At 38.8% G+C, this 16045-nt stretch overlaps 1 protein-coding gene across 1 annotated transcript; it reads left to right on the top strand.

Moving 5' to 3' along the window:
• Positions 1–1684: 1684 nt before the first annotated feature.
• lgmn (legumain) lies at positions 1685–15410 on the top strand. The gene is made up of 14 exons (XM_022197086.2): positions 1685–1850; positions 2110–2272; positions 2473–2570; positions 5383–5464; positions 5575–5657; positions 5744–5819; positions 7350–7412; positions 7521–7587; positions 8978–9096; positions 10765–10854; positions 11496–11705; positions 11854–12024; positions 13306–13373; positions 14941–15410. Exons 2-14 carry the CDS (start codon positions 2132–2134, stop codon positions 14981–14983), a joined length of 1311 nt encoding a protein of 436 aa, XP_022052778.2. The 5' UTR covers positions 1685–1850; positions 2110–2131; the 3' UTR covers positions 14984–15410.
• Positions 15411–16045: the final 635 nt, after the last annotated feature.

A 16045-nucleotide genomic window follows, 5' to 3' on the forward strand; every position in this document is an offset into this window, starting at 1 on the left:
AGCAGTAAAATTTGTCACTTTTTTTTCTTTCACAAATGAAGAGTTCATTTGCAAAAACAGATAACTCCGTTTTGATACATTTTCAGAAAACTTTTTATTTTATTGTTTACTTGAGATAATATCAATCAAACTGAAGTTGAGTGGATTTGACTCAGCAGAAAAAATACATGACAAAATAGAGAAAAAATAAATTATTAGTGTTATTGTTATTATTATTATTATCTCAAGTAAACAATAAAAAAAATGAGTTTTCTGAAAATGTATAAAACGGAGTGACCTGTTTTTGCAAATGAACTCTTCAAATGTAGAAAATGTGAAGGAAAATAAAAACTCTTTCCCTTTTCTAAGGTTATAATGGCCTTGAGACAGGCAGACACCTCAGGAGATTGGACATTGTCTATTTTGATCTGACAAAACAGATCAGTTGTCTCCATATTGGTCTGTAATCTAAATCTGACCTTCTCCCAACTACAATTTGTACCCAAAGATCAGAGAGAATCCTCAGAAGTGATGCTGTCATTGCTTGCACGTACTGCTGCTCTGTCGGTATCACTTCCCCTGATATCACTAAATATTACTCTCAACCTAAATCATCTGAGTCCCCAGTGTGTCTGTCTGTGACGTCACTAAACTTCCACAACAGAAAGCTGTGTCGGAACTGTGTTTTCTGGACTCTTTAGCCTCCCTGGTCCAGTCTATTCCAGATATGACACAGTTTTAGAGCTGGACCTAGTCTAATGTGGTCTGCATACAAAAATCCACTGATATTTTGCTTCTTTTGCAGTTTAAAAAATTGAAGTAGATTACACAAGTCGGAAACTGTGTTTTCAAGAGTCTTTAGCCTCTGTAGGGACAATCTAGTCCATCTTTGACCAGTCTATATATGGTGTTTTTTTAAAAATCTGGATCTTCTTCTGCATGCCTCAAAAAATAACTGAGGTATCTTTTTTTCATTCTCACAAGTAGATTAAAGATTTTGTAAATCAGAGAGTCTGTAGTTTTTGTACGGCAGTCAAGTCCAGATTTGAACAGTCTATTCGTCGTGGTTTTCGATATGGATCAGGTCTAATGTGGTCTACACGCAAAACATCAATTCAAATCTCCTTTTATTTCATGTTCACAAATAGAAGAAAGGTTTCACAAATCAGAGTCCTCAGTCTCTGTAGGACAACCTAATCCAGATGCAACCAAACTATATGTAGTAGTTTCAGAGCTGGACCAAGTTTGATAATATATTTAAAAAGCATTGATCTCCCTTTTTGCAATAATACAAATAGGATATTCAAATTGTGGAGCTACTTGCAAAAACAGCAGTGAAATCTTCCCCTTTTTTGCACTTAAACATAGATAAAAAATTTTAACAAATCAGAAACTGTATTTTAAAGAGCTGTTAACCCCAGTTGTTGACCCATCTATATGTTGTGATTTTCCATTTGGATCTGGTTTCATGTGGTCTACGTTCCAAAAAATACAGTGAAATCTCTTTGTTTTCACTGTTACAAATAGATTAAAGCTTTAACAGATAAAGAAAACTGTCTCCGAGAGCGTCTTCAGCTTGTGCTGACACAATCTGGTTCTTCAGGAAACTTTCACCTGCCCTCTAATCTGCAGTAATCTAGTTTCCACTTTCCCCCATTCGATCAGGCAGGCTGCTGCTTGTTTTTACTGTTTTCTACCACATGACCGTTTACAGGGAAGCCCCGCCCCCGGAAGCCTCGGAGTCCTCCGATTGGCTGCAGCCTGAGTATTCCCGTCAGCGGTTTTTCCCAACGTCACGTATAAAAGTGCAGCTCGGGATGTTGGTGTAGCGGCTTCTCCGGCTGTTTCCAGCAACGCAACAACTGAAAAAGGTATCAAAACTCGTCTTTGTGAGTCTCTAAACCCGCTGTGATTATTTCTGAATGTGTCTACTCTGCTTTGACGCGCTGCGAGATTTTTTTAAAGTCGTTTTTCTTCTCCCAGCTAGCTTGTTGTGCTACTGCAGGCTAACTGCTGCTTCCCGGAATGGATCCTGTTGTCATGTGACAGATGATATATTGTGTGTCGCCGTTTAAAAATGTGACTTTAATCTGAGTTTTAGAGCTTTTGTTTCCACTGTCATCCCCGCAGGACTCCCACAGACAGAGGAGCAATGCGTCAGCCTGTCCTGCTCGCCCTGCTCGGCCTGAGCATCGGGCTGGTTGTTGGATTTCCCACTGAGGATCCGGAAGGTGGAAAACACTGGGTTGTGATCGTGGCTGGTTCTAACGGCTGGTACAACTACAGACACCAGGTGAGACGTGCAGAGCAAGAGGAAGCCACCAGACACTGCTGCAGACTGTGCATGACTCATGTGTTTTCTCCCACAGTCCATACTTGTTTCTGATTACATCCACTTTTACTCCAGATTAGCCACTTGCTCTTCCAAGTGCATTGCCCTGCCTGTGTTTCTCCTGAGGATAATTGTGATAATGTGCCTCTTCTCCTGTTCAGGCCGATGCGTGCCATGCCTACCAGATCGTCCACAAGAATGGCATCCCAGATGAGCAGATTGTGGTCATGATGTACGATGACTTGGCTCAGAATGAAGCGTGAGTTGACTTTTTTGTTGTCGTTGTTGTTTCCGGACAGACTTCTTCTTTTTCACATGACTTGGTTGTTTTTTTGGCATTAACAGTCATATTGATCGTTGTTTCTGTGTAAGATGAGCAAACAAAATATCAAGTTTACGTTTCATAAAGAGCTTTTCCACAAGAGGTATTGCTTTTCGTTTTACAGCGTAATTGCACCTTTTTATTTGAGCTGGACAGTATATAGATCCAGCGATAAGTCGGGCAAATTATCTCAAACATATCATGCCACAACTTTTTTTCTACTTTCTTCTGCTTGGCACAAGATGTAAACTTGCACAGTTCTCATCTCCCATGACTAATCTTCAAGAGAAGTATGTCTGATACAGTTTACTCAGACGTAAGGTTTCTGAGATTCACTTTTTTTGGAGTTTGATGACATCCAGGTTCCACATATCTCCAGAAAAAATATCTACAAACAGGCAAGAAGCAGTGAAAAGCAAGATTTGGTTGCAAAAAGAAATGCAACATCCTGTGATTATTTGGCCAACGTAAAGGATGATGTTGACCAAAAACAGGTGCAGTGACTTGTCTTGTAGTTGGCACCATGCAAGGCAACACAACTGTTTTTGTTCACAAACAACTTCTGTTCTACCATATGAAAATGGTTTTTTAAAATCCTTTTTTATTTTCTATGCAGATATACTTCTCTGCAGAATCACCCCAGCCACTCTAGACAAAGTAACTCTTCCCAAATGTAGTTTTCCAATAATTGTTGGGTACTGGCTAAAACAAACTACTAGACTGTCATTTTTATTACTGTGTATTTGTATAGAATGTTGCAGCAAATAAGTTTGTTTGCTGCAACAGTTATCAGTCTGTTTCATGACTGAAACGTTACAAATGACCGTCACATTTTTCTTGTTTGTTTTGTTGAAGCAGTAGCTCAAATCCTGAAACCTTAAGTTAACTATACATTTAAAATGAAGAAAAAAAATCACTTGGCATTTCTCATGTCGCTGTGGCATATCAAACCCGTGTCGCTCAGCATGAAAACCTCAAGAGTCTCACTATGAGGAGTCACAAGGAACCAATTTTGATGCTGGAGTTCTACTGAAAGAAGGGCAGCAGTGAAAAGAAGAGAATTAGAAGCAGACTAACTGTAACATACAGGATACAACACACCAGAGCTCAACAGTAACAGCTGAGAGGTTTGGTGCTCATTTAGGAGAGTTCACCAATATTGCTTTAATTTGAATTAAACCATTTTAATCTGATTAAATACATGAAACTTTTGCACATACAGCTCTATATGGTCGTCCAAGGCTGTACTTTGAGCTCTTGAGTCACTGATATTTCTCTTCCCTTTTTGATTGATCATGAGCAAAACTTTTTAAGATGTTTTGTTGGAGCAATCATTCAAAACAAAGCAGGAACTTTTTTCTTTTTAGTTGAATCTCTTTCAATTAACCTATTAATCCTCTGAATGCTGACAGTTTCTGTGTGTGTTTTTTTTTTTTTTTTTTTTTGCTCCAATCACACTTTTTTCATTGTAAACTCACTTTCGCTGCAATATAAAGTCCTGCACCTCCTATGAAAACAGCACAACCAGGGAGTTTATAAATGTATATTTAGGGCAGAATAACCATTATAATGCCATAAAAAGAAGCAGAAGTTGAATTTCTTCAATTATGTATTTCACAAAAATGGAACAAACCCACACTGAACACGTACCAACGTTTTTCCAAGTGCCAACAAGAAGTGTTGTCAATACTAGAAAAAATGCTAACTCTGCTCTATATACTCTAAATGTTTTACTACATACATCAGTTTGTTTCTGTACTTGTCTCTTATCTATTCTGTGCAAACCCTGCAGTTCCTTAATCTTTGTCACATGACTGATGCTGAGTCAGTCCTGGCTTCTCGGGTACAAACTTGAAGCACCGAATTTTAGTTTTGCAGAGTTTTTTTGGATTTTTTTTTTTTTTTTTAACGAGACATGCAATGAGTGATGGATGTTGATGAAATATCACAATTTTTCAGCTCAGGTTTGATATCCTTTTCAAACCAACTGGTAACCACAGTTGAGCAGGTAAAGCACTGTCAGAAAGCTAATGATTCTCTGTTTTTGCAGTTTCTCTCTCATACATAGTGACAATTTGGAGATTTTCTGTCAAAAAATGCTGTGCTTGTTAAACCTACAGACATTTTTGGAGTTGACGGTTTAACTAATCGACTCATAGCTTTTTTTATTATGTTAATGAAGACATACATGCCTTTTTTTTCTATATGCAAGCCCTTGCATGGAGCTGCATGTTAATTTAGCAGTAATAACTCGTGGTAGGGTGAGGAATGTGGTTCTACAGCTTCGATTAACAGCTTCCACACCTCGTGTTCGCTTATAGTTCATATCTATTTCATAAAGTAGGCCGAGTCTCAGAGGGACTTTGTGTAACATTGATTGTTTTGTAGCCGTGTCATGTTCCTCTATGACTGACATTGTAATCTGCATCAACTGGGCGTGTAGTTAATAAGTTACTAGTATTATGACTTGGCAAACATCAGTGCAGCTGGTTCCTGTTACAGAGTACACAAGTCAGTGGCCATAGATACGGATGAGACGCTTTATACTGGAAATGAAAAACCTAAAAAGCAGTGTTCCATACATGAGAAAGCTGCAGGTAGTGAAAGGGAAAAATTCTAAAGTGCTGTGGAGTTTCCAGCAGTCAGCCTCGGTCACCTGATCAGTGAATCATCTGCTTCTCTGTCATCTCGTCAAAGTGTTTTGTCAGCCGTTCGCACTTCCTAATGTGAGTCATGTTTTTGCTTCCAGGAACCCCACCCCAGGAGAAGTGATCAACAGGCCCGGTGGCTCCGACGTGTACAAGGGAGTTCCTAAAGACTACACCGGGGACGTGAGTGTTCAGCACAGTTATTTGCATTAAAGTGCAAATTGGAGCTCTTGAATCAATGTTTTTCATGAAGACTCTGGTGTAAAAATGACTGGGTTTAACTGTTACTGCAGGCTGTGACCCCAGCAAACTTCCTGGCAGTGCTGAAGGGTGACTCCTCTCAAGTCAAAGGTGGCTCTGGAAAAGTGCTGGCGAGGCAAGTAATGAAAGACAACGAAGAACAACCTCAAATCTGGTTTATAGAGTTTTTATTCCCTGACGTTGCTCTCGTTTTCTTGGCAGCGGTCCTAATGATTACGTGTTTGTGTACTTCGCCGACCACGGGGCACCTGGTATCCTGGCCTTTCCTAATGATGATGTGAGGACCGTTTCTGCTTTCAGCTCAACGCCACAAGCACAGACAAGCCACATATTTCCCATAATAACGAAAATAAGGAACTACCAACCTGTTTAGTCAGATAATTATCGCTCCTATGATCAGTCATGTGTCATGTCCACATGCAGACAGACTGTAGTCAGTCTTATGACGTCTTCTACATACTGACTCTACACCACAAAAGCAAAAAAATATGGAAGAGAATAGACAGCGACAGGTCACAAAGATCAAGAGCCACACTTTGTTTTGTTTTATTATTTAGGGCAAAGCAGCTGTTTCCATCATAGTCTGTAAATAAAAATAGATGAACCTCCTTAACATCACCTGTAGGTTTTCCAGCTAGCTCCTACTCCTGGCTAATCTAAAAAAGAAGTCCATTAAGTTTCAACCACAGAAGCTGTCATTTGGTTTCTATATTTTCTTGAGTATTTTCTGCATCTTCTTCTACAATCAGAGTCTATGGCTGCTTCTAAAAATGTAAAAAGTTGTGAAGTTTGGCACACTGATTGGGGACAGTCCCCTGGTTGTTTTTAGTTTTTGACGAGCCGCTAATTTGTTCCAATGTTGACCAGAATTCACACATGTGAGCTTCCAATCAAGTCTCACTAGAGTCATCATATGATTTTTTTTTTTTTTTTTTTTTTAATTTTCAAAGCCAGTTCATCAGTAGTTAGTTATAGCTGATCAGATTAGGAACCAGAGACCTAATTGGTACATATCTCAAAAACACTTTGATGTGTTAAGGCCTAATTTAATATGCAGACTTGGGATGAAGTTGTCAAGATGTGCAGAAGATTTTGAGTCATTTGACCTGTGGAAGAAGCTTTATTGCCTTTATTTGACAGGGACATCTAAAGAGAGACAAGAATATTATAAATGCAATATTAGTCATCAGAAAAATATCAAAGTTAATGTGCTGTAAATAGCTGGTCATCTGCAATCTTGCACTCGATTTAGAGGTAGGCAAACCACAAAGAAAGATGTGGCCTGATATGACACCCAGTCTTTTGAACACTGACATCATACTTGCTGTCAGTATTTCCAAAGGGCTGCACTAAAGCCTCACAGAGTACGTTATGACTGTAAATTCTCAGGCTTATTTTCATTTCATAGAAGAACCCAAAATTCTCAAATTGTTAAAGCACAAGCAGCTTTAATTTTTCAAGTTTGTTCAAAAGAAGACAGTCAGGTCGGGGTTATTATCAGCCTGTGATGCTCACTAGCACACAATTCACTCTGTACAAAAATGTATAAAGATGAGGTGTGACGGTCAACTTTGATCATATGTGGTCGGCAAACAGCAGCTGTGCTATCCAGTTATGTTGGTGCATCCTACAGTCAGATGCTCAGTCACTAATTGTTTTGGGGCTCATAAACGACTTATTTTGGTGAACTGTAGTATGTGTTGGTATTACAGTACATTCAAGCCAAGAACCACAAGTGTTCCATGGTGGTCTTCCCTGCTTTAAAACTGTTGAATTAACTGTAAACTTGTCCTGTTTCTGTCCACAGCTCCAGGTTAATGACTTGCAAGATACTATTCAATACATGCACAAAAACCACAAATACAAAAAGGTAAGCAGCAACATGTGTTAGCTCTGCATGTGTGGACAAGTCCAGGCCAGAGATGAAATACCACAGCGTCAGATGTTAAGTTTTGTTTTTGTCCTTTCTTAAACACAGATGGTGTTCTACATTGAAGCATGTGAGTCCGGGTCAATGATGAACCACCTGCCTGCTGACATTGACGGTAAGTTGAACTTTAGCTCTTCAGAAACACTTTCCAGGAAAAGGAGATAATGAAGCTGCATCGATCAATAGAGAGCATCTGCTGATTAGCCGCTCAAACACTCGGCAGCATGAACTTGACTGTGGCTCTTTTACTTCAGCTACATTTGATGTTGAATAAAAAAAAAACGCAGTGAGCCGAGATTCAGTGTTTCATTTACATGTGACCGGAATCAGTCAAACTGAAGGACTCGTTTTATTTGTTTTACTGGTGTTACGTCCTCTGTTGTGCCTCCACTAGACTGAGCTTGAAGCTTAGTGGACTTTGCTTCACTTGTAGGCCCTCTGTCCTTTGTTGTTCCTGTTCAAACACTGATCTCAGCATTACAGCTTGTGTTAATAAACCAGCGCAGTCACCCTGTCATGTGCTGGGCATCATGTGACGAACATAACCAGCCACAGATCAAAGCTTAGAGGCAATTTTAATTTCCTTTTTTTTTTTTTTTTTTTTTGTGGGCTGAATGACAGCTGAGTCATCTAAAGTCCTAATAAAAGGCAGTATTTTTAACTCTTGAGTATATTTCCTGTTTCACTTGGATTAATCTGAGTGAGTTTGCTTTATGGCTTCCCGTGACACTTTGAACTTTCTGAACCCACCGTCAAGATTGAAAAGCATCTTTTACAAAAAAAGAATCACCAAAATGACACCGTTTATCAGAAACTTTCAGATTTTTAACTTTCCGGTTGTCCTTGAACTAATCGCATGATTTATGTGTCGGTTGAGAAAATCTAAGCTTAAAATTGTGACATTTCATTCTGTGCGTCACCAAATATAGTTTGCTTGAACCAGATTAATTTAATAACAAAAACTCTGCACTTTTTAAGCATCATTTTGAAGCCATGACGGTCTCAGCTGCAGCCGACAGTCATGTGACAAATTCAGGGAGTTTTCAGCTTAACTGCAAGCTGTGTTTATGCAGATCAGATAGGGGACTAGTATGGAAGATAATTAAAGCTAGCAAAATATCTGTAGTGTACCGTTTTCATCAGTAACACATGGGAAAAATGTTCTACCTGTTTTCAGGTTTTAAAATTTTATCAAATGTGTAAGACAGTTTTACAATAACGTTTTGTGTTATATCTGTGTCATACTTCACTGAAGACATTTCTGACTTCTCTCTGCTTCTAGCTGTGGCCATACTGTTTCCATAGAGGTGCAGGACTTTTTATTACAGTGAAAAATGACCCTAAAGTCAAAACACCTAAAACTTGTGATTGACAGAAGAAGACACTCAATGCGAGCCGTTTCTTTTCTGAGGCTAAGCAGTCATGTTTAAGTTTGCCTGGTGGAAAATCAGGCTTCTCAGCTTAACTATTACACAGCATATCATGAGAATGTCTGTGTTTTCCAGTTTACGCCACCACAGCCGCCAACCCTCACGAGTCCTCTTACGCCTGCTACTACGATGAGAAGAGGGACACCTACCTGGGCGACTGGTACAGCGTCAACTGGATGGAGGACTCTGATGTGGTGGGTGGTGGTTCTTATCGTGCTGCCAATTCACTGCATCGACGGCAAATTGCTCTAGAAATTCAGTTATAACAATGGAAGATGCATTTGGAGTGTCATGTTTTGATACTTGAGTGCAAAGTTTAGCCAACGCCACATTAAGAACGGTGACAAAATGGAGAATTTAAAGGACGAGTTCAGAATGTTCTTGTGGCGAGTTGTCATTCCTGTGAAATAGAAGTTGTATAACCAGCGGCTAGTTAGCTTAGCTTAAAGTGAAGACTGGAAAAAGGAGGAAACGGTAAGCCTCGCTCGGTCCCAAAGTAATAAAATCTGCTCCACTACCACAAAACAGCCCAGCACATAATCCATGACATGTCCAGTTTTTGTCTTTGATCCCTTCATTTCTGTGAGCCTTAAACCAATGAGGCATAACGTGTCAATCACTGAGCTTTAGTGTTGATCAGTAGTGTCTGTTTTTACCATCCTAATGCTAAAGCTGACCACCTGCAACATTTATTTCCCTGATATGAGAGCAGAAGCATCTAACTAGAGCCAAGCTAAAGTGTTTGCCAGAATGTTGAACTCCTGCCTCATGGCTTAGACATTGACGTTTCATCTGTTTTTCATCTTTATTGCTCAATAACGGATGACAAACCAACATAAAGTGTCTTAGTAAGGCATTAAGCTGCCTCATGCTGACAGATCAGCTTTAAATCCACTCATTCACATTGATTTTGAAACTCTACTTCCTAAAAATATTCCCTCATTTGGTGTTTTAGTGATGGTTTTGGAGAGCGCTGGTTAACATGTCGGTTCAAAATCTCCCATAGGATTTACCAGGTTTAGATCTAGTGACTGTAAAGGCTTAATTTTAATCAGACTAGTTACTTCTCTTGTGTTCAGTGGTGCCTTGAGAGGTTTTTCAGAGTGGTGGTCGGATAAAGCTGCTGAAAAACGTGGGATGTCGCACAAACCTAAAGCTGTAACTGAATTTCGTGAGTTTCGTTATGCTGTAGTTTAAAGCCTCCTTAAGTCAAATACAAGAGCTAAGAAATTGCATATTGATACAGTTAATGGTGTCTTATTGCACAGTTAATGCCACTAATTGTCTGATATACAGATAGTCATATTTTGGTTTTTAAAATATCCCAAGAGAAGATGCTGCGGTGTACTTAGAGGGAGAAATGTTCACCTATAGGGAAAGTCATCTTATCTATAATTTTAACATAATAAATTCTGTCTCTGGGTGATGGTAATGTGTTTAACTACATATTAATATATCTGAATATTGTGTTCTGCCAAATAATATTTCATATCGATGATCCTGTCCACAGTGTCTGCATGAACGATACAAGCTTTATTTTTATACAATATGATGGTAGTTTTTCCTACTATGCTGATTGATATTAAAACGTACAACATCTGCTCAGATTGTATGCAGGAAGTTACTTTTCTGTTCCAAACACCTGATCCTGACCCAATGTTTCCAATAGTTCAAACAATAAGGCCGGACTTTTTTATATCATCATGAAACCGCACCGGTTGGTTCACAGCAAAGAAACCAAACAAAGTTGAACTTTATTAGTAGTAAATGCAGCTTAAAGAAATAACACTGCAGCGTTTAATTTGTTGCTTATGGAAAAATAATAAATGTTTGTGTATTTTTGTGTGTGTGTGTGTTTCTAGGAGGACCTAACGAAGGAAACTTTGCTGAAGCAGTTCAAGATCGTGAGGAGCCACACAAACACCAGCCACGTCCAGCAGTACGGAAACAAGGTGAGAATGAACAGAAGAGGAGAAAATATGAACCAAACCAGGGCTCCAGACTCCCAGCTTTTTTTGAGAGCATGCGAGTTGAAAGTGTTTGCGTTGTATGAGTGCATGATGATCGTTGAGCTGTTCGCTCTGACAGGCAGCTGCTGTGGTAGAAAGCAGTACTTTTATAACTTTGGTGTTCTGCGATATTTATGCTGAAAAATGCGCTCTACTTGTGAAATGCAGAGCAGGCTTAAATGAGCTGCTCAGAAAAGACCGCATGTAGAAAAAAAATTCACTTTCATCTGGGACAAATCTGACAGTACGATACCCTCGTTGAACTCTCTGTTTCTGATCGCTGTAGCCACTTCAGCCTGCAATGCGGGGCCTTTAGGGAACGTTGATAAGTTGTGGAATCTGTTGGCCAGAAGATGTTCAGTAAGTGATGTGTTTTACCTGACACAAGGTGGGAGGTGCCACCAAATGAGAAAGTTGGTCACATCAGTGCTGCTAGTGACAACGTCAGTCTGGAGCCCTGCAAGTACCTCACTGTTAGTTTGAATAGAGACCAACCAGATCTGAGGGGAATTACGGTTTTATTTTATGAACTGACAAAAGTGAGGAAGTGTCTGTAGTTGTTGAGTTTCTGATTTTCTCTGCAGACTCTGGCCCAAATGAAAGTCATCGAGTTCCAGGGGAATCCCTCTACATACACCCTGCCTTCTACCTCCGCCAACCTGCCACCCATTGCAAATCTAGATCTGATCCCGAGCCCCGACGTTCCTCTGGCCATCCTCAAGAGGAAGCTGATGGTGTCCGACGACATCCAAGTGACCAAAGGCCTGCTGATGGAGATCAACGTCCACCTCAAGGTAAAGCTTCAGCTCTCAGCCGTCAGAGGGCATGAAGCGTTCTTTTGTGAGAGTGGATTGGATTTCAGGATGATTTAACTGCACAGATCAAACATGTTCCAGATTCCTAACAGGGTTTGAATCTCTGTGTGTGTTTGTGTGTGTTCAGCTCAGGGAGATGATGGCCGACACGATGCGCAAAGTGGTGCAGAAGGTGACCGGCGATGAGATCGAGGCCGACGAGATCCTCAACGAAAGAGCAGAGCTGTCCCAGCATCAGTGCTACCAGGCAGCGAACAAGCACTACAAATACAACTGCTTCAACTGGCACAAAACCGAGGTAGAGCTGCACAGAAGGAAGCTCTCTGTTCATTTAAACCAACCCGCCTAATTTTACAAAGTGTTACGAAACCTGATGTACAGCTGTGGTTGATGAGTGTCAGTTTTGGCCGGATTCATCTGTAGTTTGTGGCTGAAACTGACACTCCTGTTAAAAAGTCTGGTTCTGCTTCTAAAGAGGAAGCAGCAGGTCAGTTTCACACACAATTTATCAGCACGTTTCAGACTTGCATTCATCTGCCTTTTTGCCTTCAGCTGATGCTGAACCACACAGAGTAAAGGGAAGCTTGAATTTTTATTTTGTTGGCAAGTATTTCCTCAAAGAGAATCTTTGTATTTAAATGAAAAAAATGAGTGAGGGGGAAAAAAGAAAATGTAGAAATAGAATAACTATGTTTAAAAGATAAAAATTGTTCTATATTTTTTTTTAAAAAATATTACCTTTCTTAATTTATAAAAAAGGACAAAGGGAAAAAAATACAAGGAAATAAAGTGACACCAGGATGAAAATAAAATCAAGGAAGAAAATTTAAAAAAAATAAGAAGAAGATAAATAAGTAAGAAAAAATTAATAATTCAGAAAGTAGATAGGAAAAATTAAATAAACAGGAAAAAATAGGAATAAAAATAAATAATGGACAAAATTAGGACTAAATAAATTTGTAGAAAAAGGAAAAAGTAAACCATGAAGAAAATGGGGAAATCAATAAGTGAAAATGCATAAATGTAGAAGAAACTAAGAGCAAATAATTAAATGACTGAATATATAATAAAAGAAAAATATCACGAAATAAATAAATTAGAAATTAAATATTTAAATCAAATAAACAATGAAAAAATAAATTAAAAAAAACTATGAGTAAATAAATAAATGTATCAGAAACAATAAGGCCAAAAAGTAAATAAATACGAGAGCAGAGATCAGGAAATTGGTATTGGCCATCTCTAAATACTGAGTTCTGGGGTTTTTTCTTCAGGTAAAATTTCGTGTAACTCTGATATGTGGGTTTACCAGAAGCCTCAGTGTGTTTTATTGCTACCCGTTAGCCCAACACGAATCACCTTTCTTCTTAAGGGGAACTCTTCAGTCGTCTAACTTAAACTTGGTATTTTCCCAGCTGCTCTCATACAGCTGTAGGGTTCAGTTCAGAAAATGTTTTTCTTTGGGACTTCCTGACATTTCGAGTTCTACGGATAGAGCAGCGGGAAATAATCGCTCTTTGAGTGTTGGTGTAAATCTCAGACTGTGGTGGCGTTTCTGACATGTGATGTTTCCTTTCAGTATGAATACGCTCTGAGACATCTGTACGCTCTGGTGAACCTGTGCGAGAGAGGATACCCTGCAGACAGGTACGATCCACTTCCTGCTCAGCAAAACACTCCCACTCACCAACCGCTTCCTGCATCTTTGCAGGTTTTTCGCCGTATTAAACTGCTTGTTTCCGTGTGCATGTGTGTTCCAGCTGCTCATGAAGGTCATGTTGTTTGACTTTTGCAAAACCAGATTAGACATGGAGCTGTCTTGAGAAGATCAGTCTGTTTTTTCTGTTTTACCAGCACGTCTTCCTCTTCTTTGGCTCCTGTAAAATGCAGATTACAGTTTTTCAATTCTTGCAAAATTCACTGAAACACTGAGACTGTTGGGAGCCGTAAACAAATATGCAGTAAATCTTTAAAAACTGTTAAATATACAGTTTAAACGCTCAGTAATCTGTGTTTTCTGGGGGGAAAAAAAAGTCAAAGCAACAATGATCAAAGTATTCCTTTTGTCAGGCAGCTCCATAAGTATTAATAACTGGAAAATCTTAGCTTGTGTGAGTAAATATGCAGCACAACAAAAACACCTTCTTTTTTTTCTTTAAACTTAAAATCTACAGTGCGCAGGTTTTTTTTTGTTTTTTTTTGGAATATCGCTCTGCTTTTTTTTTTTTCTTTTTTACATGAAACTACATCGAATCAAATAATTTTTTGCTTTTTTCTTTATATAAATGGGACAGTTTGCATCCCAAACATTATTGTCCCCATTAAATATACTGTACCAGGCTCTGGCTATATAGTGAATATAGTATTGTAATCCCAAAACTGTGCTGCTGAGAGCTCTAAAACAAATACTTCAGTGCAGTTATTACGGTTTTCAAAGCAGGACCAATGAAGAGACACAAAAAATGGCAGAAATCTGATCTGGTACTGGTTTCTGCTGAGAGTTATTGGGATGTGCGTTAACTAGTTTTTTTAGCATCACTGTTCCAGATTTTGACATCATTATGCAGACTTGTTTTATGTGTCGGAACATGTGCCGGACAAAAATAACTCATTTTCTGCTAGTAGTATATCAAATTAATAATGTTCTTATTTTTCTGGACAAACTCATGATGCTACTGACTTCTTATCAAATAAACAGAACCATGAGTTGTCCATCCCAGTAAAATACATTAAATATCAGTTTTACTAAGATGATTTGCTGCTTCATCAGTGAGAAACCGATGTTTAATTTACAGAGTTTGCTGTTAGCAGCTTCTCTAATACAGAAATATGCTGCTTTTTGGAATAGTTTTAGCTCTGTACAGTAAATATGGGTGTTTTTATCGATGGATGGATGGAATACTATAAACAAAACGCTTCTAATTTTAAAATCTATGGAAATACTGAATGTATTAAGTTAGTATACTGTTTTTGTACATTTCAAGTCATTTGGCAGCACAATCTTGTGTTTAGAGACCTATGAAGGGTATTTTTTCACAACAATTACTCATTTAAAAGAACATTTCTGACAGCTATGGCTTCCTTTTAGTCAGTTTGAACAAAAATTAGTCTTTTCCAAGTGAAAGTAACAGAAAGACTCTCTCCTCTGTGGAAATTTTCGTTGTTTTTGTGATTTATCATTAAAGCCGTGTTGTTTTTCCGTGTGTCTCTGCAGCATCCAGCAGGCCATCGACTCCGTTTGTGTCTTCAACTACTAAAAGGTTTTCCCCAAAAACCATTAAAGCCTCCGATCAAACTGCTTCTTCTGGGAAGAGCCGAGAAATCCGAGCTTCTCTTTGCACCGCATAGGAATCAATCTGCCGCTGAGTCGTCGGCATCGTCGTCTTATGAACACACTATAACACTTTTTTAAAAGCCTTGTTTTGTGATTTTACTGAGAATTTTTACGCATTGTTTTATCATGAGTTGCACTATCACTGTGAAGAGTTTGTGGATGACGTTTTACTGCTTCTGATGTGTTTGATATCAAATATAAGACAAAATTGATGTGAAATCGTTTTGCTCCTACCTTTATTCATGGTACCGATGTCTGGCATGTAAAGGACATATCACTAAACTATGAATGTCTGTCGAACCTCAAGAGATGTCAAGTTCTTGAAATAAAAACTAGCAAACCAAAACTGACACGTCTGAGTGTTTAATAGTCTTCAAAGGAAGATTTGTGTGATGTCCAAATAATTCTAGCTAAGCCTGTTTTCCTGAGATCAGAAGAACTGAAGTGTGTCAAACCCACAAGTTTCCTCTTTTACCGTCAGCTTTCAGGGGGTTTCAGCCTCCCTCACAGCTTCTAGATGTATTTTATTACAGGATAATAATCATCCTGTTTTCAAGAACAGAACAAGGAATGAGGTCATTCCAGATAAATGGAAATGTTTGACCTTTTATCACATAAGATAAGAAAAGTAAACCAGGTCACATTACAGTAGTGTGTGACCTTTGAATTCCCAGTTCTTTAAAGCATTAAATGTATTGAAGTGGAGTTTTATTCTTTTGTCAGTGAATGAAGTAAAAACTGTCTCTAGTGGAAATAATTTGGATTTAACATCTGTTGTTACAGAAATAACTTTAATTTGACTCAACAATCCTGGGAAAGTCGTTTTTATTTGACGCTGATGTGATTACCACTTTGCTTTGAAAAGGAGTTTTCTGAAATAAACTCGGCGCCCTCTCCTCCAGTTGAAGAGTGTGTGCAGAGGCACCGCCAGCTCCACAGCACACTCCTTCAGAAGCCTCGGTGGTAATCCATCAGGACCCGTCGA

Source organism: Acanthochromis polyacanthus, chromosome 1 (assembly GCF_021347895.1).
Source record: "Acanthochromis polyacanthus isolate Apoly-LR-REF ecotype Palm Island chromosome 1, KAUST_Apoly_ChrSc, whole genome shotgun sequence".
Classification (NCBI taxonomy): domain Eukaryota; kingdom Metazoa; phylum Chordata; class Actinopteri; family Pomacentridae; genus Acanthochromis; species Acanthochromis polyacanthus.